Source organism: Anarrhichthys ocellatus, unplaced genomic scaffold, assembly GCF_004355925.1.
Source record: "Anarrhichthys ocellatus isolate YVR2014 unplaced genomic scaffold, GSC_Weel_1.0 scaffold3, whole genome shotgun sequence".
NCBI lineage: Eukaryota > Metazoa > Chordata > Actinopteri > Perciformes > Anarhichadidae > Anarrhichthys > Anarrhichthys ocellatus.
Window position 1 is genome coordinate 15187232 of NW_022280033.1, and position 22992 is coordinate 15210223.

General features: G+C 43.9%; 1 protein-coding gene across 7 annotated transcripts; it reads left to right on the top strand.

Annotated features, from left to right (window-relative positions):
* The first annotated feature begins 255 nt into the window (after positions 1-255).
* klc1b (kinesin light chain 1b) lies at positions 256-22011 on the top strand. 7 transcript variants are annotated; one of them, XM_031877278.1, is made up of 17 exons: positions 256-339; positions 6710-6980; positions 7285-7515; positions 8300-8381; positions 8621-8849; positions 9004-9091; positions 9804-9905; positions 10426-10599; positions 10958-11057; positions 12933-12985; positions 13284-13351; positions 13635-13743; positions 13891-13899; positions 14185-14337; positions 19994-20118; positions 20301-20358; positions 20506-22011. In XM_031877278.1, exons 2-17 carry the CDS (start codon positions 6732-6734, stop codon positions 20581-20583), a joined length of 1908 nt encoding a protein of 635 aa, XP_031733138.1. In that variant the 5' UTR covers positions 256-339; positions 6710-6731; the 3' UTR covers positions 20584-22011. The 7 variants fall into 7 exon arrangements, with proteins under 7 accessions (XP_031733138.1, XP_031733155.1, XP_031733164.1 ...); XM_031877295.1 differs by having other exon boundaries at positions 8303-8381; XM_031877285.1 differs by lacking the exon at positions 256-339 and adding an exon at positions 402-3001.
* The last annotated feature ends 981 nt before the right edge of the window (positions 22012-22992 follow it).

The following is a 22992-nucleotide window of genomic DNA, read 5'->3' on the forward strand; positions in this document are numbered from 1 at the left end:
TGTGTCATTGTCACATTTTATAGGTAAATGAACAATTAAAATGCTCTTTAGTATTGTTTCTGTGTTGTAATTTATGGGCTATTATAGCAGTTGTTTGACTTAGACAATTCGATTTAAATCATCTTCTGTCATATTCGTAGAGACATTTATATTTATTTTCTAAGTAAAGAATAGATAGATAGATAGAGAGATAGATAGACAGATAATTTGGCAGTGCCGAAAACAAAACATGACGTCACTATAATTAAACTCAGCCGTAGAGGCTGCTGGGAGAATCTTGCTATGCTGGAGACATTTTGGATTTAAAGGGGCTGAGCTACCCGTCAGACATAGCTCTCGGTAAGTGATAGCAAGCGTTACATGTTCACTAACCAATATTATAATTGTGTTATATATATATATTGCTGTATATTTAAGTGGTATTAATCTAAGTTACTGTGAATATAAAGTATCAGCTCTGCGGTTTGAACAGGATGAACTCGCAACAACTAGGGAGTGGTGACGCTAGCTGTTAGCTGAAGCTAGCTGGTTAGCTGAAGCTAGCTGGTTAGCTGAAGCTAGCTGGTTAGCTGAAGCTAGCTAGTCGCTAACCGGAGCGCTATATGATCAAAACGCAAGCGTCACTATGAGGTTAGCTAAAGTAATGAGTGCAGAAAACACGACAACCAATCTAGTGAATGAAATAATTGGCTATGTTTGCTGTTATTATTGATATAGACCCCTGTAGATGGAGGTAGACAATCATAGACCCATTGAGAACTGCGAAAGTCGCAACAAAATGAAAATCTGAGTCTATTAATATAGATTAATATTATCTAATTCGTTGTTTTATGTTTTGAATGGATGTGCAAATGTTCAGAAGACTCTGGGACTGTGTTCCGAGCACGTTTAGGTTGCGCAGAGTCATTAACACAGAGCTACAACGATATTCAATCAAATGTCAAGCATTGTGTTCAACACTGCTGACGTTGTTGTTGGGCTGTGTAGACATTACAACGGTGTAATACGCACACAGGTGTCTCCAGGTAGAGCATCGTGCCTAACCTGAGGAGTACCACGTAGAACAGAGATCTCTCTGCATCAGTAGCGACATTCAGGCGGACAGTTTTCAAACAACCAGTGGTGGGAGAGCAGCCCTCCGGCAGCTGGTGTCAAATGGTACGATGGAGGACTGGAGACGTTGACATCACCCTCCTGGTTGTCCCAGACCACTGCCACACCCTCCTTGATGGCCGGCTCTCCTTTGTGTCTGACGGTGACGCAAACGGGGTTGTTGGATTGCTGTTTTTGGAGGAAACAAGAGGAGGATAAACTGATCTAATGGTATCAGACTTCATCAAGTAGACAGGAAATGCGTGTCTATGGAGATTGCACAGACATCAACCACTGGCTTGTTGATGCACCCACTGCAGTCTGCCTTTTTTGCCATTTCCTATGCTCGTGTTTTATTATTATAATGCCAACAAGCACCACACCCTCTCCCGAAGGGTCTGTTTCCATAGCGTGTGCAATGTTTTGTAGCTGCATTTGTGTATTTCCCTCTCAGATTTTCAGAAAGGTTGTATGACAAACATGCAATTTTCAAGAAGCAAATAGCAGCCTAGTAAGAGTTTTTATCCAGCCATAAAGTCAATACGATTCTATGTGCAATCACACTTGGCAGCAGCAAGTGTACACTCTGTGCACACAATTAAGGATTATTCAATGTATCCTCTGTTTGGCGATCGGTGTGCAAAAGCACAATCGTCTGGAATGGCGGTAGTGATGGTAGGAGGAGATGAGGAGAAAGGGGGGAAAAAACGGGGGCCTGAATGATGATGGTGTGATAGCTTGAGGCTTCTCTGGAGATGAAGAGTGATGACGAGTGGAGCTCTGCATAGACAAACTCGACAGGCAAGATGGCCCAGATTTCCACCGCTGGGAAGGAAATAAAGCAGAGTCCACAAAGTTGTTTATTTAAACACAGAGCTGTCCTTTATAACACTGTAGGCTCCTCTGGAGCATTTGCAATACAACGTGCCCTGTGATCCCTGTAAGGATGAGTCATCGAACTTTTCTGTGAAATTTTGTTCCTGATCCATTTCATCAGAACAATGTCAAATTAAGACTTGTCTATTTAGTTGGTTTTTGAAAAGATTTGTTTTAATTAGTAAACAATATTTTAATGATATGAGGTTTAAAGATTATTTAGTATTGTATCGTATTTTCTGAGGTATGATCTTTACAGTCCACCTGTCACTTTGAAGGTGTTTGCTGTGCTACAAATGGTTCCCATCACTTCATGACCGCTGGGAGGGAAATAAAGCAGACACTTAGTTTGATTTTAGATTATAAGTGAAATGTAATGGTGAACCTTGTAAACCTTGTTACCTTAAAGAATGGGCTTACCCGACCTGTATTGCTTGTTGCTGTTGTGAGAATGTAGGGCCAGCAGCTGAAAGTCTGTAATATTTTCACATATGCTGCCTAGTAGCTCCAGACAGTAGGTGTTGACCTTGCGCTGTGTTGTGTGCCCTCATCCTCGGTGGCGTGTGAAACTCTTTTTGTGCCTGTAAATAGCGTCGTTGAGTCCGTCCCCATTGGACCTATTCCTTTGTGTCTGATGAGTACAGAGGAGCAGAGTCTTAGATTAGGAAGGCTCCCTCCCCCACCCGACCTGGTCCTCCGCTTTCCTCCCGTGGGCGTGGCTGTCTCTTGATGTGTTCGCCCTGAGCCGTCGTTGGTTGTTCTGACGGAGCAGAGGGAAGGTCATCATCATCATCATCATCACTGCGAGCACCTCCTCCTCCTCCCTCATTCCTCTCCCGTTTCATTTCCATTGGCCTGTGTTTCACACCGAAGGTTTCCTTTTCCATTTGTAAGGAGGATCACTTTGGATTAGCGCTGCAATTTTATGATGCACTTTACCAGTGTGTAGCGCTGGCGCTGGAGGAGGAGTCATTATTTCATCAGCGTTTCACCGTGCCACAGTATGAGGCTCTGATCCGCCACTGAAACCGAGGTTAGTTTTCTGCTCCAGCAAGCTGGACCGACTGAAGAAACATGCTGGCGTGACTGATTGTAGATTTCTTTAGCCTTCAGTGGGCATTTAGTGGGTTTTGTAATGGATATTAAAATATTCTGAGAGTGTAATTTGCCTTTTTTTCTATAAGTTGTCAGTTGTTTCCCCTCGTTTTTCCTCATGAAAAAAGCCACGACCTCTTTGCTTAGAATAAGTCGTTCACTACAATGGTCCTATATTTTGTTTAATGCCACTCTAATGGTCTTGGATTGTAAAGCTACATTACATAAAATAGTCCATCTGCAGCCAAGCACCGATGAGTGGCAGCAGGAAGATCTGTTAATGCATCATGTCGTGTTAGGGTGGTAGGTCATGTAGCTCTGAGTCGAGGGATATGTTGAAAATAGTGAACGTGGACACACGAGAAAACCTTGTGCTTGTTTTAAGAAGTGGATATTTATTCTTACTAGCTACCTAATGCGCTGCTATTGAGCCTTAAACAAGACTTGATCCTGATCATTCCTGTAACTGATCATGAGCGCATTTGGGTAAAAGCCCAAATCCAATGAATATGTGCTGTTATACAGTGTGACATGAACATGTTTATTATTGTCCATAGAGTATTGTAATGCATGTCAGCAGTATGAGAAGTCATATTCTGGGCCTTGTGAACTGTTTCATATTAACCTTTGACGATATAATTCGTTTTTTTGTGCGCGTGATTCGTATGAAACGCAACAAAAGTAAATGTTAAAGATTAATTCAAGGGCGGTCTTTGTAAAGGAGAAACAACCGGCCCGTTGGACTTTATCTCACCTCTTTAAAGACTTGAAACATATTAACTTCCACTGAGGAAAACAAAAGTCCTCGATACAGCCGTTTATGTGTTTTGATCGAGGCGAAGCTGCTCGTTTCTCCCCTGACTTGTCATGAAAGTGCTTGTTCTCTTTGTTAGCGACTGTGTACACTCGGCTCGTCAGGCCTTTCATCCACACTGACTAACTGTGCCGGGTAATACGCTCTGTGATCTGTGAATACACTTGATCTTTTCCAATAGATCATTTCATTTCTTGTTTCAGAGCAGGTAAAATCTTCGACGTCGGCACTTATCGGGAAGGAGAAGTACTTCCGGCTCCCTTGGCAAAACAAACTTCTCGTCATCTTTCTCACGTTTCTTCATGCAGAGTTGGGCTGTTATCATCTCTGCCCTGCCTTCATTTTACTCACCTGTTTCTGTAGCATTATTTTAGAGCATAGAGCGTAGACTCTAAATGCTGCACAATGTAAGACAGTCATCTCTTTGACCATGCAAAGGAGAGTACTGGTTCATTTGTTTATAGCATTTGAATAGACTCTTTATGTAAAGTAGCGAGTCCGCTTCTCTAGTCTTCTTTAGTCAATTATCTTTGGTGCATCTTTCACGTTAGTTTTCCCAAAAACATGTTACGTCTTGCAACCACTGACCATAAACCCTCAATGTGTATACCATTGTGCATATTTTCTCACCAGAAATATGATAATTTGATATTGATACTTGGCCTCAATTCAGTTTAAAAATATATTAAAAAATCCAAAAAAACTCTGAAGAGGTTGGTTGTCTCTGGATTTGCTGTTTTTACCGCTCTGCTGTTTTCTAATTGCAAAATGGAGGTAAAGAGATGATCGTATATGAAGTGCAGCAAAGCACTTCATTGCGGATGAGAGATGCTTAATATGAATAAGTCAGTGTTGTAACCGCTTAAAAGAGCTGCTGTTAGCTTTGCATCAGGCTTACTTCACCCGTCGTCACGCTTGCCGTCTCCACAGAGAGGCTTCAGGAACTTAACAGAAAAGCTTCTTTCGGAGGATAACAGGAAAAATCAACTGATACCCTTTTTCACGTCGAACGTTATGGATTTTTTGAATTCTTCAGTGGATTTAAATAAGCTGGTTTGTGAACCTGAGGATGGTAAAGCTTTTAATTGGAGGAAAGGAAAAACAATATCGATTCAAGCTGTGAGGGTTTTCCCCTCTGTATCCTCTTACACCCCATAGTGTTGTAACTTTAATATCTTCTGCACATCCTGAGCCTCCAGCTGGTGGGACAAAATGCTCCAGTGTCTTTCTGATCAAAGCACGTTTTCTGTCTTGAGGCGAACACATTCTGGTGGACAGCCATCAGATCTGCAAAGATGAATTGGATTGTTGGTCAAAAGATTAAACAAACAACTAATCATTTAACCGACGACATAATCAACAGATAAATCGAATATAGTGACAATAATTGTTAGTTGCAACCCCGACAGCCGTTTACCGTCACGTGACGTCTAATAGTTTGGTTCTTAACCCAGCGATTACTCTCCGTCGCTGAATATTGATGGAAAATCTTTTCACGGGTTTTGCATCTGCGCTGAGTCCAGGTCACATCAACGTGGTTCAACATAGCTGGCAGTGTCTCTTCTGTTGTCCCATCGCACAGCAAATAGCGGTTTGTTTCTGGCTTTTGTTGATCTGCTTATTTTGTCAATTCTCTGCTTTTAATAGACAATTGCTGGAATACAAAGTCGCAAAGCAGGGAGTGGCTCACTAATGGTGGAGAGTGTTCTTCTTTGGGCAGATGGCTCTCAGCTGGTGTTTATAACTCCCCCCCTTTCATCCTTAACCTCTTACCCTCACTGCTGTTAAAATACAGTGCACCAGCTCAACGCAGCCTGGCCCCCTGTCTGAAGGGCAGGGCCACTTTTCTTTGCACAACGTAGCCAGCAGTTATGTGGCTCGGCGAGTCATAGGTTATCTTCAGACTGCTTGGGGGGAAAATGGCACATGTTCCATGCGCTCACCAAAGGGCTGACATTTCTTCAGCGCACGATATTGTTGACATTGGTGTTTTTTGGACCAGATGCTAAGCTGTAACCCTTGAGGCTTCTGTCGCGCCATCCTCTCCTTCGACTCTTCGGCCGTCACGCAGCCCGCTGGGCCTCCGTTGGCACCAGAAGGCGGCCACACGGCAGCTTGAGCTTATTTTAGGTGTCGAAAATTTAACCGTCTGTCCAACGAAATAATATGTCCCCGTGGCCCCCCGGTTAAGCATAAAGCAGGCACATGTCTTTACTCTGTATGTGTTCATTCATGCAACCATCGCAGCGGAGTAATTCACAAGACTGTGTTTCATTGAACAACCCTTCTTTATTTTCTCATCGAACTGCATAAATTCTGACTTTGTTTAATTAAACAGCTCAAAGAAATGCTGACCTATCTCGCTCGTGAAATTTGAATCTCTCATCTCCACCGCAGCGATAAAACATGAGTTCATATCCTCCTTTTATGGCTGTCCCGGTGCACGCGGATCATGCTAAGAGCCCATTAGCCGAGCACAGGAATGAGTTCGGGCTCTGTCTGCATCAAGGGCGGGGCCCTACACCGGCACACGTCGAGATCTGTAGACCAACAATGGAGAGTGGCCTCTTGTCGTATCGCAACAGCAGAGAAGGCCTGAGACGGTTTTTAGTGTGAAAGATCATTTTGAAATTGAAGATCCTCTCAGTTAAATGGAGGAAAAGTAACGAGCCATGTTGTGACAGCTGCAGTTCAGCCAAGCTCTCGCGTTCTGTTTTGTGAATTTCAGTGTTAAACTAGCACAGCTGCATCTTTTGGAAGTGCCGTTATGAAAATGTCCTCGGCGGCTGCTGCTGTTGTAACAGACGGCTCCCTTCTCTCCAATCTGTACAGGTTTCCCTGAGCTACATAGAAGATGTCCACCATGGTGTATCCGCGGGAAGAGAAGCTGGAGAAGCTCTCTCAGGAGGAGATCATCTCCAACACCAAGCTGGTGATCCAGGGTCTCGAGGCCCTGAAGAACGAGCACAACTCCATCCTCCACAGCCTCCTGGAGACAATCAAGTGCCTGAAGAAGGACGAGGAGGCAAACCTGGTGCACGAGAAGTCCAACCTGCTCCGCAAGTCCGTGGAGATGATTGAACTGGGCCTGGGAGAAGCACAGGTGAGGCCGGGTGGGAGAGGTACGATGGATATAGCCTGGTCACTTGGACGATATGAGCAGCAAAGAAAACGTTATTTAAAAGCAGTTTTTAATAGCAGAATGGGCAGAAAAAGAACTTAATTCACAATGTAGTACTTTTGTGTTTTTGTCTTCTGCTTCCTCATTCTATACTGAGCTGGTGTGGTGATCATGATTCACTCAGAATCAGCCTCCCCCCCCGGTCATTTCTCTCTCCGCTTCGCCGCCGCAGACGCTTAGTCCTCGTTAAACGTCGCTGCTTCTTCAATGCTGTCTCCGTCCCCAGGTGATGATGGCCCTATCCAACCACCTGAACGCCGTGGAGTCGGAGAAGCAGAAGCTGCGCGCCCAGGTGAGGAGGCTGTGCCAGGAGAACCAGTGGCTGCGGGACGAGCTGGCCAACACCCAGCAGAAGCTGCAGAAGAGCGAGCAGAACGTGGCCCAGCTGGAGGAGGAGAAGAAGCACCTGGAGTTCATGAACCAGCTGAAGAAATATGATGAGGACGTCTCCCCCACTGTAAGTACTTTGAACAATCACAAATACACCGACAGATTATCATGTTTTTGTGTCTTTAATTCCACCGTGTTTTGTGTGTTGTGGTTAAATTGTGTAGAGATAACATGTTAGTTATCATAAGCACGATGGTAAATAATAATACAAATCCTGTGTTCTGAACCGACTTGGAACTATTTTTTTATTTTGAATCTGCCTTAAAATGATTTAACTGTAAAGTGCAGCAGAATGTCAATGATATTCGATACAGGAGAGAAAACAGAGCTGCGTGGTCTTCCAGGAATGAGGCCTTCTGGTCAGGTCCTTATTGATCCAATGGTGCATATTCTGACCTTATTCTTAGTCACAAAGGGAAGGCTCTAATAGCTTGTATCCATCAACTGCGTGTTGCAGGAAATAAAACCCTAAAGGATTCTTATTGTTCCCATTTTACAGCTTTCAGCAGGCTTCTGTGTTAAGGTCCATCTGAAATCACTGTTAGTGATAGAACGCTGACGTTGCTGCTTAATGCGAGGGTTGATGGGCTTTATCGAAATACGATAAGATCGCCACAGAAATAAAATAACCGTCAACAAAGACAGATTCTTAACGTAATTAAGCCAGAACTAGTGTCGCCATCTGGAAACCAAATCACATCAAATATACATTTTAATTACATGGTTTCTGAAGACAAGCGATTGACAGAGCAGATATGAAGGAGACAAAAACACGGACATAACAGTGTTTCCAGATGGTCGTCTGCTGTCCGTTAGAGGATCTGACTGGCTGCTTTGTTTCGTCCTCTCAGCAGGAGGAGAAGGACCGAGAAACACCGAAGGACTCCCTGGACGACCTCTTCCCAAACGATGAGGAGGAGCACGGCCAAGGAAGTAGGAAACGGCCGCATTCAGCACTTCGGCCTGAATTCTGACTTTAAACCTGATAGCGTAGCTTTTCTACGATAGACCTGGGTGGATGATGTGGCGTCATCTCATTGAATTATCCCCATAATCCTCTTATTATTTGTCACCGCACTGATTGTTGACATGAAATGTGGTTAGCGATATAATCGAGCACGAGTTTGACCCTTTGACCGCTGGGCTGACCTTTGCCCTCTGTACCCCCGCAGTGCAGCACCAACACAACAGCGCGGCCGTGGCTGCAGCCCAGCAGGGGGGCTACGAGATCCCGGCCCGCCTGAGAACCCTGCACAACCTGGTGATCCAGTACGCCTCCCAGGGCCGGTACGAGGTGGCCGTCCCGCTCTGCAAGCAGGCTTTGGAGGACTTGGAGAAGACCTCTGGACACGACCACCCTGACGTGGCCACCATGCTCAACATCCTGGCCTTGGTCTACAGGTCAGACACGGCCACTTATGGGAGCGTTTGTTAGTTCCACTGTTATTCGTCCTGTTTTGCTCCTGTCATGTTGCTCTTTTTATTCAGCACAAATGAATACAAAGAGCGATAAACGTTCAGCCTCATCACGTTGTCCTGTCTCTCCCTCTCACAGGGATCAAAACAAATACAAAGAGGCTGCCCATCTGCTCAACGATGCTCTGTCCATCCGGGAGAAAACCCTCGGCAAAGACCACCCCGCCGTAAGACTCCCATATCTTCACATGCACATATTCATCTTTAGATAGATTAGATTGGTCATCTGGTGTTGGGTCATAATTGCCACGCAGACTCCGGGAGGCAATAACCACAAAGTCCCCACAGTATTTACGGTTCTACTCGGTCTGTATGGATTTCCTTTTTTCACATTAAAATTGAATATGTGGCCTGCAGGCTTTAAACTAATCAACCAAAGCTCCTGAATGTCTGCTCATACATCCAGCATGAACCAAACCACAAAGCCCTTTGCAGTCAGAATGCAACGAACAATGGCAAAAACATTCAAGTGTGCTCTCCATTTCACTGCCTTTGACAACAGATTTGTATGAATCGATTGACACTGTGGCACCGAAACACCTTGTAAAGCCTGCAGGAAGCTCTTAAAGCCCCGTGCTCGTCGCTGCAGCTCTGTGGGGGTTTTGCAGTTCGTCTCATATTGTTGCTCTCGTCACTCTGTCTGATCCTCGATACAGAATAATGAGACACAAAGACTGGGTACTACAGCCCTGTGTAATCCAGGTGGCTTTGAGCTCTTTGAAAGCAAAAGAACAAACATTTTTAGGACTGTGACAAGTCATTAGACAGCAGTAAATTAAATGCTGTTATTGTGAAGCTACACTGCCAGTATGAAAGGAAAGGAAGTGGCCTTAATCAGGTTCTCTTTCTCTCTCTCTTTTTTTTTCTCTGAATGTCCAGGTCGCTGCGACGCTGAACAACTTGGCTGTGCTCTATGGAAAGAGAGGGAAGTACAAGGAGGCGGAGCCTCTGTGTAAGAGGGCTCTGGAGATCAGAGAAAAGGTAGGCCACACCCCTTCATTGCACCAGCAGGGCCGTCCACAGCAGCGCTATCGAGGCCTCGTCTTAACGGCTCGACCAGTGAACAATTAGCTTATTGTCGTAAAGTAATTAACAGTAATAATATTTCCAGAATGTCAGTTGGAGCTACTGTAACACCAGCGACTATAAATAGGGGGAAAAGAGCAAATGATCTTCTTAAATTCTCTGTGAAGTTTCCGCTGGGGGCCAATTACCGTGTTGAAGGAGTTTAATTGAGAACACAGCTGAAACTGGATAGCAGGTGTTGGGGGAGCGATGCAGCAGATAGATAGGAGACGCAACAGAGGGTACTAAGAGTCTCTGTTTGCCTGAAAGCTCTATTCTGTCCCCTCTGTATCGATCAGCCGGCCTTTTATTAGATCTGCCGACTGTCTGCAGCAGGCAGACCTGCTTCTCGGTGACAGCAGCGAGAGAGAGATGCATGGGATCGAGTCAGGGACACAAACTGAGAACATTTTGCTCCCTGTTTTTCCCCCCTCAGGTCCTGGGGAAGGACCACCCAGATGTGGCCAAACAGCTGAACAACCTGGCTCTCCTTTGCCAGAACCAGGGCAAGTATGAGGAGGTAGAGTACTACTACTGCCGCGCCCTGGAGATCTACGAGTGCAGGCTGGGCCCAGATGATGCCAATGTGGCCAAAACCAAGAATAACCTGGTGAGAGACAAGTTTACCACGACCTCATCGGCTTTTATCGTGCGTCTTTTTCAAACCCTTCGAGTTCTATATCAGCTGTGTTTTAGCGTTGCTAATAGGGTACCAAGCCACTAGTCCTTTGTCTAGTGCTTTGCTTCTTCTTCTGCTTCCTGCTTCTGTCTCTAATGATGGAGCAGTATGCAGACGGTAAGGGAGGCGATGTGGTACAATATCATTTTTCAGGAGAAATGTGCAAACTCACTGCTCCTACTGTCTCAAGAGGGTCACACTGTGAGTCAATAGGCCCGTTTGATCCAGCGCTAAGATGTGCTTTCTCCTCTCTCTCTCTCTCTCTCTCTCTCTCTCTCTTCTTCTTCAGGCGTCCTGCTTCCTCAAACAGGGGAAATACAAGGAGGCTGAGATTCTGTACAAAGAGATTCTGACTCGTGCTCACGAGAAAGAGTTTGGATCTGTCGATGGTAAGGCCTCGTAGTGTAGCTGACAGTAAACATGGCGGCACGGGTTTGAAAGGTCATTTTCATATCGCTGTGGTCCATAATCTCTTTTTCAATCAACCCAGAAACATAATAAATGCAAATTTATCCCAAGATAAATGGTGGTGGGTCACATCAAACTTCCTCTCGTAATACTCGGATTAGACTTGTTGTTTTCATCTTTCCTCCACCTTTGTCTGATGTTCCATCTACTGTTTGTCTCACATCAGCAGAGTGAGTGATGGACAGATGTTTAAAATGTGGACGATGTTGTAAGCAGGGGGCCAACCTTCACCGTTCAGAGGACACAAAGACTCTAAACAAACGTTCTAAAGCAGGGGTCAACGTTTTTCAGGCCAAGGACCCCCAAACTGATAGAGAGATGGAGCAGGGACCCCCGACTATAAAATTGGGTTTTATATTAAATGGGCCTAGTGCCATGTATAAACAAACCTCTTTATTGTGCATTCAATACTAAGCTATTCAAATAATACACAGGTTCATATATTCATGTTTTTATTTTAAACATGTGCAAGGTACAGTGAGTAGGGAGGTCGTGCCACTACCATTTAGAAACATAGCTTGTCAGCTGATACCAATGCCAACATAAACATTGTCTGTCAATTGCATGATAATCATTCAAACTGATGTTTTTATTTTAAACATAAATGTGGAAATGAAAAATGAGTGTTGGCCTATTAGTGCCACTGCCATGCATAAACATACCCGTTATCTTTCATACAATAGTGAACTATTAAAATAATGGACACATTCATGTTTAGAGAAAAAAGAAAAATTTAATTATTATTATTTTTTTTTAATTGTCTAATCAACCAAAACTTTCGCGGACCCCCTGCAGTACCCCCTGTAGTACAGGGGGTCCTCTCTGTTCTAAAGAATAAAGACTTCACTTGTCTGAAAGATCTTGCAATTTTCTTCTCTTTTTAATTTAAGTTGAGCTTTTTTTTGTGGGCTTCCCTCCAGGGATTAGATTGACTGCTTTGAAAAAGGGAATGAAAGGGACTCGACACAACGCTCTGCTCTGGTGCTGTTTTTTTAATTCAAAAGCATCTCGCATTTTTTCTGAGAAGTCTATTTTTCATGCATCACTGAACTTGACAATAGCTCTGATATTTTTGAAAACCTGTTTGGAGAGTTGGAGGTTAAGAGAAGCAGCATTAAGCAGCAACAGATGTGTTCCTGGGAATGAAAATAAATACGCACAATGGTTTCTATTTTAATGGAGCTAAATATCTTTTAATGTTGAGTTATAAGTGCTATGTTTGTTTGTTTCCGATGCATATTTAACAATCTAATAGTTACTTGTAAATGTTCGTAGTATCAGAAAAGGATCATTGTTTATATAGCATCACCAGAATCACCTACTTCCACTTGCTCAGGTTTTTTATTACAAGACAATTTAATGGTGCAGTGTTTTCTGTGCTGCCATCTATTGACCCATTTCTTTCTTAATTTATTTGGATAAGAATCTGAAGAAAATATGTTTCGAAAGGAATGCATTTTTCTGAATTAAGCTTTATTTTTATTAATGACTGTTTAACAGTGTTAAATATTTTATATTCAATATTTAACCTTCAGGTCGACACTGTCTGCGCCAGATCTCATAATTCACCACCAAATACATAGAAACAATCCAAACGAGACTGTCTCACTATCAAGACACGCACATAATCGACAGACTAATAAAGAAACCGTAGCACCGAGTGGCTGATGTTGCTCTCCTGGTCTGTAGGGTTATTATAGCCAGCTCAGCATTCATCATCAGTAGTTCCTGCTGGATTCAATGAAACCTCCCTGAGGTCGACCTGTTAAGCTGTTGTCCTGTCTGTTTGTCTGCAGCTGAAAACAAGCCCATCTGGATGCATGCAGAGGAGAGAGAGGAGATGAGCAAGGTGTGTGTAATCCGCCTCATGTCACTGTGAACACAAGCAGAGCAACTTAAATAGAAGGAAACGTGTCAAATGGAAGATTGTGACTTGTTAAAAGTCTGTTTATTTAATTTCTTGGAAAGTGAAATATAGTTGATTTCCTACACACACTCACTCACTCACTCACTCACTCACTCTATAAGCCCCATTAGGAAGATGATATTTATATGTAAACACAGAAAGAAATGCTGCTGATCCAGTTTGAACCACCGCTCCCCTTCACGCTCGTCTCTTCTTCCTCTCCTCCCTTATTTCCTTCCAGGGCAAACACAGAGACAACACTCCATACGGAGAGTACGGAGGCTGGTACAAGGCCTGCAAAGTCAACAGGTGAGGCAGAGCGTGATAAGCTTTTACAACGTGGTCATAAATAAAGACACGTGGTAATGAATAGAGAGATTAGTCACTTTAGCTGAGTTAATCTTTTAATGTGTGAAGAATATCTTTTCCTTTTTCTGTGTTTTCTCCTGTTCTTTTTCGGGGAATGTGAATAAATCCGCTTTAGTTTTCAAGTAGTTGACTTCATCTTTGAGGGTTTTTAGCATTTGCTGTGATCCAATTGTTCCTCAAATGACCTTCAGCTAATTGTGTTGGTTTTCCTGTCTGTGAGCAGCCCAACAGTGAACACCACCCTGAGGAACCTGGGGGCCCTGTACCGTCGGCAGGGCAAGCTAGAGGCTGCCGACACCCTGGAGGAGTGCGCCGTGAGGTCTCGCAAGCAGGTCAGCTGCATTTCATTAATTTTATTACTTAAATTGTCCGTTTCTGCATGCAGATAACTTAACAGTTCCTCTTCTTGTAAAATCCTAAATATGTCCCCCAAATCTCATGATATTTCTTTCCCTTTCTCTACAACGCTATGGATCCAGAGCAACACAGTAAGTGGTTTGTCTCTAACTGATAGCCCCCCCCCCCCCCCTAACATCACTCCCATCCCACAGACATTTAAAACGTCCCCTTGTCTCTGCGTTGCCTCTGTGACGGTGCCGTGAATGCATTACACAAGACAGAAAATCCCACTTTAATACCTCCATGTAACTCTCACCCGTATCCACGAGCTAACGTCTACCTCCGAGCTAAGTCTGACGACGGGACGTCTGTTTGTTTTGTGTGTGTGTGTGTGTGTGTGTGTGTGTGTCCTATCTGTGTGTTATCCGCATCAGGGCATCGACCCCATCCACCAGACGCGTGTGGTGGAGATCTTGAAGGACACGGACGGCGACAGGCGGAGGAGCAGGGACAGCCTGAGCAGCGTTAAGTACGAGAGCGGCTCCGAGACCGGCGAGGAAGTGAGTATGGGCGTGGAGTGGAACGGGGTGAGTACAAATCCACTACAGTCGAGTCAACGCGGCCGGTGACCTCACCGGAAGAACAAGGCGGTGTCTGCAACGACGCTGGTGAGAGAGTGTGGACCGGTACGGAGCGGTGACTAGTTTGTGACTTGTTATGTGTAAGTGGGGTTTCTCTCACGTCACTGTGCTCAAACTGCACAAAAACACTAATGAGTCATTCATTCAGGACCTATTCTATGATGTCAGTGTTGCACATCATCTTAAGAAGAATATGTTTTTTACAATATAAAAAAGATAACCAGTGGAACAGCTGCTCATTCCCAGTTCTTTGTGTGAGCCGTATCTGTACCGGTCCACCAACACCTTGTAGATGTGTCTTGTTCTTCTCATGAGGTCAACCTGGAATTCCTTTTATTTTGCAAAATGTAACGCTGATTGAGTGTCTCGGCATGCTGACCTGTTGTTGTTGACAGCATCTTGAGTTTGCTTTGGACTAGATGTTCATGTTTTGTTTTGTTGTCCATTGCTTGTCAATGACGTTCCAGTGTCTCGTTTTAACAAGTGGATGTCATGCTGGCAAAGCTTCTGCACAAGTGGAGCGGTAACAAAAAGGAAGAAAAAAACAAAAGGCACATGCTCATTCTGTGGCTCCCTGGCAACATGTGAAATATTTATTTGCTATTATAAGACTCGCAGAGATGCAGCCTGTCGAGACGTCTCTCGTTTCTACTGTTAAACACGATTGACAGAGGTTCCCAGTATCCTTGATGCTCGTCCCTCTGCGCAGTAACTCTTCACCCTGCTGTTTTATTGCCTCATTATAACATCCACGCTGGCGGTGACTGAACAGTCCTTAGTTTCATTTCCCCCCCCCCAGGGCTTTTGTTTCTGCACAGCGCTTCCCATTGGACTTGTCAACCCCTTCCTCGTTATTAAAGAGGCCGGTGCTGAAAGCATGATATTCACTGCAGCAGTGCAGCTGGAACAAGCCCTCTGGTGAGGCTGACACAAACCAGAGGGCAGGGATGCCTCGTCTGAGCCTGTGCCTTTTTTTTTTTTTTTTTTTTTTTTCTCCTCACTTGAGCGCAGCCACGCCCTTCACCGCACCAACCCAGTCCACAGCATGCATGTAGCAACGCCAGCCTGCTGGGCTCACCCTTTAACACGCACACTAATGGGCCCATGTGTGCTCACATGGTTGATAAATGTCTGTTAACCTGCCTGCTGCTCTCGCTGAGCGTCATTTAAGTAGAAAAGAGGGGGGGGTTGTTTGCTGGCTGCTGTTGTGTGAATGCTTCTCTACACGCACACACACACACACACATATGCATAAACACAGCTACTCAAAACTGCTTCACGACAGCATTCGCGTTGGTCCGAGTGTGCACCTGTCTGTGTACGAGGCGTGTGAGGGCACGCGGAGGGTTTGCTGGGTGCGTGCTAGCGTTTCATTATCCCCGTCACCACCACAGCGGCAGACATTAAATGTGCGCAGTCCAAACAGGAAATGTACCCGCGACATTCTCATGCTTCTTTGTTTTTTTTAAAGATCGTTTCTGAAAGCTAACTGGCGCTTTTTGACTCAAAGATTGCTTCAGAAAGTCCATCAATCCATTCATTTACGTGTGTAGCTACAGCTTCTTGTGTTGAAGAGACGAGGCTTGTAAAGTCTGCTTGTGTGTAGATGTTTTGCTGAGTGAGGATGTGATGTTACTGCAGAGCTTTGCTCGAGCATGTCTGCTCTGTCACTGAGGCTGTAGGAGCGCTTCACATACTCGTACAGACACCCGAGGGGACTAACTTGAGTGCCACACATTGGTGGCTGTGTTCATTGGTAGCATGTGTGTGTCTTTATGCATGATGTGATTTACATCGTACGTGTGTCTGCTGTTGCTTTTTGACGTTTTTTTCAATGTGCCGCCTGTTCGTCAGCATGTTGTCCAGACTTCATCCTTCCCCCCCCCCGTTTCCTCTCGTCACTAACCCACATCGATGACTCATGCCATGACAACCAATCAGCCTGTCAATCAGATTTCCTCTTTCTTGCTCAGTGGATTGTACTCTCCCTCTTGAACTGTCATTCTGCACAATATGCTTGGGTGGGTTTGGGATAGTGACAACATAGACCAGATACTTAGTCGATTAGTCATTAAGGTAAAGGAAACAAGCCGAGGCTAGCACCCAAGAATGAAGACGCTGTTTTCACTTCGTCAGGTACAAATACAGCTTGAGGGAATGTTGCCTTACTGAGGTGAATGCAGGACGTTTTTAAACTCTGAATGCTGTTCATAAAGACGGCGATCGGCGTAACGGCTCCGTCAGTGCTGATGCTTGCAGATGTCCTACGTCTGCAGTGCACAGCGTGCCAAGTGCACTGCTTCCTGGTACCCAGAGAGGGAAAAAAACAGCTGAGTCACGGTGACTGCAACCACCAACCTACCGCATCACCGACCTGCTTACCGTAGTGCAGCTGTCCTGAGACACAGAGAAGCAGCACTCCTGTGCTGCTGGATTTACACATCCTTTTTGTTTGCGTATGCTGCAGTTAAGATGGGGGTGGGGGGGGACTCGGTGCAGGATAGATATTTCGACAACATCAGACGAGTGCAGCCAAGTGTAGAACAAGTTGATGAAGCTCAGATTTAGCAGTGTGTAGGTGTGTAGCGTAGGAAGCCCAACCCCAGAGCTCCTAATCTTACAATGTGTGCCGTTTTTTTTTTTTTTTTGTGTCTGTTTCTCTCTCTTTCTCTTTTATCAGGCCTAAGCCATCAAGATTATTCCTCCATCCTTCTCTCCTTACCCGACACAATAGCAAAAAGGATGCGTGTTGTCGTTCCCTCTGGCCTTCTCTGTCCCAACCAAACCAACAGCTCCTCTACCGTCCCCGCTGCCCCCCCCCCCCACCTCCGGCAGAGACTCGGAAAGCCCCCCCACCCCCTCCGCCCTGACACCTGACAACTGCTGGGACGTTTGGTCTTCTCATCTCTGCTCTTTCTTTTTTCTTCCCCCCCTCCCTCTCTTCCTTTCACTCTCTCTATCCTCTCCTCTTACTAACTGTGTGTTGTCCACCATGTCGGTAATCGTTGCTTCAACTCCCGCTCTCACTTAACAGTTAAAAAAAAAAGAAAGAAAGTCATGGTGGGTGAAATCTTTTAGGAAGCCACTCGCACATTTCTCCTCTCTCTAAAGCAGCCATTTGTAATATTTCATAGGTGCGCTGTAGATTTCTTTGGTAAGAGGAGTGGGAAAGTCATTTATTGGGAGAAGGCAAGCGACGAGCGATTTTGAGGATCAGTGTCACCTTTGTGACGGCCGCCTCGGCTCCAGGCGTCACACGCCGACCCGCCGTCGGATAAAACGTCACATCCACTATAGAGTCGATATATATATTGCAACAGTAATTAATTTCCACAGCTGCTCTGCTTTGGTCTCACTGGATTAGTTTGCAGTCTGACCTCAAAGCTAGCTTCCAACTCTGTGCCTGTATTTAGCCGTAATACTTTGTTTTTTTAAAGACAGGAAAAGTTTCTTTTGTCGTGTTTTTAACTACCTTAACGATAAGGAGATCACTTGCCTAAACAGTTTGGGAATAACGGTACTGTATAGTTTTCATCAAAGGTCACTTCTTTATGACGTCTGCTGCCTCGTTAAAGCATTGCCATGTTTTTATAGATATATTCCCTTTTCATTTCAATTTTTTTTTTATCATTTTGTTTACACTTTTTCTTTTTTTTTTAAATGTTGATTATTTTGTGGCTGAATATTATGGCGGCAGATCGTCACGTAGTGAACGACCAGAGGGGCCGACGTCGGCGAATTGGTCGGATCACACCAAGCAGTTGTTGTTGCCATGGTAATTTATTTTGCAGTCGCTCTGACTGGCGTCACTGTCCTTGATTTGAGGAGTATTCACACACAGGCTCCTCCACGCGGGTACAGCATGTACTCAGCATCACTGTACTCAGCATCCAGCTCAGATACCACCCGAGAGATCGATCAATAATAGCAGAATTTAAAAATAGTGGACGTAAATGCGCAGAAGTTGCCTTTTTATTTCGTCAGTGCAGGAGTAGAAGCTAGTGTTATTGTTCCACAGTAGTGTTAGTGTGTGTTTGTGTATGTGTCGGTGGTGCAGTCTGGCTATGGATACACGCAGCTTAATGGGAGTGTGTTACCTTTTTCTTACACGGTTGTCAACATTGTCACTTTGGTGAATCATGTTTTTAGAAACCCCTGAATTTACAAGTGCGAGTGTTTCCTTCAAGATCAACATGTTTTTGCCGATGTTTAACTAACTGAATGTAAAATATCATCTTTCACGTGTAACCGTAGGCTGTGTTTCTAGATCGGACGAGTGCATTCACTATACGGCTTTTTCTCGGTATGCTACTTGCCATTGAATCTTCATTCCTTCCAATGAGTACACCTCTCCTTCTGACGCAACTCCGAACAAAAGAATCGACTGTGTTCATCACGTAATTATGACAATATTGTTGTGTTAGTGGAATGCTTATTTATTGAACTGTCTACTCTTGACATTATATAGCGTGACTTCAGTGGAAGAACGTCGATGGTAAGGTCTATAAGCACCATCTTAGTACGTAGGACTGCCATCATATTTACCATTCTGCATTGTGAAGATTATATTGCATCAACACTTGTTGGTATTCTCAAATAAAGTTTTTCATTTGTGGAGTTCTTGTCTTTTCTCTGCGTTGGATGGAGACGTCTGTGTTCAGAGGAAACGGATTATTTTAGGCTTCATCTCTCAGAGGAATGGAAACATTTACTCTTTGGCAGAAACATGTGAATGATCTGATTGGCCAACAGCGCCCCCTGCTGGTGATGAGCCTGTGATCACACCTCAAACACGGTTTATTCAGTTTTTGTTATGTCTTCACTGGTTGGTTGAGAATTAAAACACACACTATGCAGGACTGCTGGTGTGTGACAAGAAGAAGACTAGTCTAAAAATGAATGGATGGATGGATGGATAAATTATTATACACTGGAAACAAAAAGAAGCTTTGAGCATCATTATTTTCATTATCTGTTGATTTCTGAATAAATGCATTAAATGTTCCGTCTGTAAATAGTCAGAATAAAGTGACAAAAGATTAAGTGTTTGTTTATTGCCGGTTTTGTCCACCCAACAGACCCGAGCGCTGTCACAAAAGACAAAGAAAAGCTGCAAATTCTCCCGTTTTAAAATACATGCACGATTATTCTATCATGAGAATGGTTGCGGATTATCTTTCGATAATCAATGAAGCTCTAATTACTGCAGATTAAATATAACGCGCAGCACAACCATTTGACTACAATGAGACCAATCGCACAAGAGCAACCTGAACTACAGTTTATTCTAACGGGGTAACCTTCCAAGAGTCATCAGGAAATGAAATGCTGCTAATATTGCCTGCTGTCATTAATATTGCACACATTGATAAATCTAAATAAGGATTCCATATCTCCTCATTAATTGCTCTTTAAATAATTTCATTTAAAAACAACCCGCTTCTTCGTGCTGTTTGGCTGCAACCAGCCATTCGTAAGAGGACTGGCCAACACAACCACTAATGCGAAGCACAAACTGAAGAAAAAAAGATTTGTCTCTTGACTTCTTGTCCTCACGTCCCCGGTGCGGAACAGACGGGTTGATGGTTGTGTGTGTCTGCAGGACGGTAGCGGGGCCCTCCAGCGCAGCGGCTCTCTGGGGAAGCTCCGGGACGTCCTGCGTCGCAGCAGCGAGCTGCTGGTGAAGAAGCTGCAGGGCAACGGACCGCCGGAGCCTCGCAGCACCAAGTAAGAAACCCTCTGTTGTGACGGCGGGCATTTAAAGACCATGATCCTTCTTGTGTTGGTAGTAAACACTGTCTGTGGGAGGCAAGTAGAATCATAGTTTGGAATTTAACTCCCCAGCTCCATGAGTGGTAGTTTTGTGCCCTGATCTCAGATATGAACGTTATTGTCTTTCTATTCAACAGCATGAAGAGAGCTGCTTCCTTGAATTATCTGAACAAAACCAGTGATGACCCGTTCCAGGTGAGCAACATTTTCTTTTTTTTTAGTCTTTTACATTTTTTTCAATTCATGCTGTATTATCGGAAGTGTCATGTTTTAACCCTCGTATCATTCCCCCTCCCCCCTCTCTCTCTCTCTCTCTCTCTCGTGTCTTCTGTTTCTCTTCAGACTCGGGCTGGCAGTTACTTCAGGGAGAGCCGGGGTCTGAGCTCCAGCACTGTGGACCTCTACTCTGGAAACAGCTGATCTGTTCAAGGAACCAGAAGAGGCTCCTTCCTTTGGCTCGTCCTCTTGAGCCATAATGATCGCCGCCATCATCATCACTACCAGACCACCTCCCACACACACACACAAACACACACACTTGCCCGTCAGCGTCCAACCCAAAGAGCCATCTCCTCCAACATTCAGACCCAAAGACTTTTTCCAGTCATCAAAACATAAACGTGCATAAACTGCAGTTTGTTTTTAAACCCAGGTTGTTGCTTATTCGTCTTCCAGAGACAGATTGCCTTATTATTATTATTATTATTATTATTATTATTATCTTTATTATCTTTTCCCTCATTCCTGACGTTGGTGTCGCCTCAGTGCCTCCTAAATGTGGCCAAGACAACAAACCTCATCGCTCCCTCTTATTCATAATCACTGTGACTCTGCACTTTGGCTGCATCTGTTGCCATATTGTGGCCTGTTCAGGTGTTTTTCTCCTCATGTTTTGATTCTGGGATATTTGTTTTATTTTTAATGCTCTGTGTCTTCTTGTGCCATTCATTGGATTATTAGTGCAAATTAGCAATAAAATGTCTATTTTCTCCAAAAAGTAATAGTAGTATAGTAAATAGGTTGGTTGGGTTTGAAATGACATGATTTTGTAAAAAAAAAAAAAAAAAAAAATTTAATTTCCATTTTATTGTTTTTGCCGACTGAGATTTATTTGCGATGCGAGGTGCTGGTTAAAGCTTTGGGGAACAGGGTGACATTGAGTCATGTGAACTTCTTGTTCATAAGAAGTTTTGGTAAACTGCTGCTTCAACCTTCTACAGCTGTGAGATCCAAGTGTGTTTTTCTACACAGGTTTCTCTTCCACTGCAGAGAGAATGCATTGATTCATCTTTAATTGGTTATGATCAGAGAGTACCGATGAACACGACCATGGAAATGTTCAACTTTTTAGACTGTATATATTTAAAAGAAAAGAACCGGTTCTCTTAATTCATCCCGGTCATCCTGAATGTTCTCTGGTGCCATGCGGGACTCGCCTGCTTCGAGCCCGTCATCTTATAATGTTGTTTACAGTGATTCAAATGTGTGATACATATGTGATAATTCTAGTTTTTGCACAATTCTCAGATGGGTGTCTTCTGTCTTTGATTGCATTTTGTTTTATTTTTAGTGAAGCTCAAAAGAACTGGGATGTCTTTTAATTATTATTACTTTTTGATTGTTTTACATGTTAATCTTTTCAGCATTTGGGATAAATGTATACATTTGATTCTGATCGAAAGTTCACAAATCATAGAGTTCATCAGGAAATTAATGAGGAGAATTGAGTGTCATAGTTGGTTGCATGTGCATCTGTTTGGATCTGATCAATCCCACGTGTCATGGAGAATGAGAGCCAATCGGAACCACTTTCTGATCATGATTCACAAAATAAAACCTTCAATTTTCTATGTGTTTTTGTAATCTATTCTTGTGTGTTTGTATGTGGCTGAACATGTTTATGGATTTGAAAAACTTGGAATTAATTGGTTTAAAAAAAATACTTGATGTCATGCCTTGCTGTGTCCTCAACCCTGCAAATTATAACACAGTAAATCCCACCAAGCCGGATCTTTAATGTCGGAGCCTTAAGTTAGTGTGGGAACCCTGATGCCTTGCCAAGATGTGATATGTCTCCCAGAGTGTTCCCTCCTCTTTGGTAGAAGTCAGCGCGGGGTTTCTCTGCTCCCTGGTAATCTCTCAGTATGTCTGCTTTAATGTGGAGCCTCAACCCTTCATCACTTCTGAGAGCTTTGAAATAACTAAACTCACCCAAAGATGGTTTGGTTCTACCGAGAGCTGTCGGGCTCCTCCTCCGAGTTGACGCCATCATCTCAAGAGACTTAAAGTTTTTTGTACGATATCCTTTCCTTCATCTTGGTTGACTGACTGCATGTTCCTGTCAGCCATCTATGGGCCAGCTGGACCAGAAACATGGCACCAGTCCCACATACAGTACTAACAGTGGTGCCAACAGGGGCCGTCCCGTCCTGGTGAGAGTGATGCACTCGCATGGGCCGGATGTTTGCGCCATTTATCAGCTTTCAAACTCCTAAATGTACAGAATGTGCTGCTTTGCAGCTGGTTGAGATATGATAGCGTTAACATACCTACAGGAACTATAGAGCCAACTAATATAGAGGTATAATACAGAGAAAATCATAGATAAGATAATTAACATAATATTCAATAAAACATGATACACTCATTATATAGATTGTAATACTATAGCATGAAATAGGTAACGTCACAGTGAACTGACAATGGATTTTCTTTTCTTAATCCTTTATTTTTTACAATTAATCTATATGTAACAAAATGTATTAGATAAAATTATGCTGGACTTGATTTTTAAATAGTTTAAATTCTTGCACGATATGAAAGTGTTCT

What these genes read in the sequence shown, in the direction of transcription:
- klc1b (XM_031877278.1), top strand. Translation starts at nt 6,732, where the DNA reads ATGTCCACCATGGTGTATCCGCGGGAAGAGAAGCTGGAGAAGCTCTCT. An exon ending in TGGGCCTGGGAGAAGCACAG is followed by an intron (nt 6,981 to 7,284) that starts GTGAGGCCGGGT and finishes CTCCGTCCCCAG; the next exon opens with GTGATGATGGCCCTATCCAA. An exon ending in ATGAGGACGTCTCCCCCACT is followed by an intron (nt 7,516 to 8,299) that starts GTAAGTACTTTG and finishes TCGTCCTCTCAG; the next exon opens with CAGGAGGAGAAGGACCGAGA.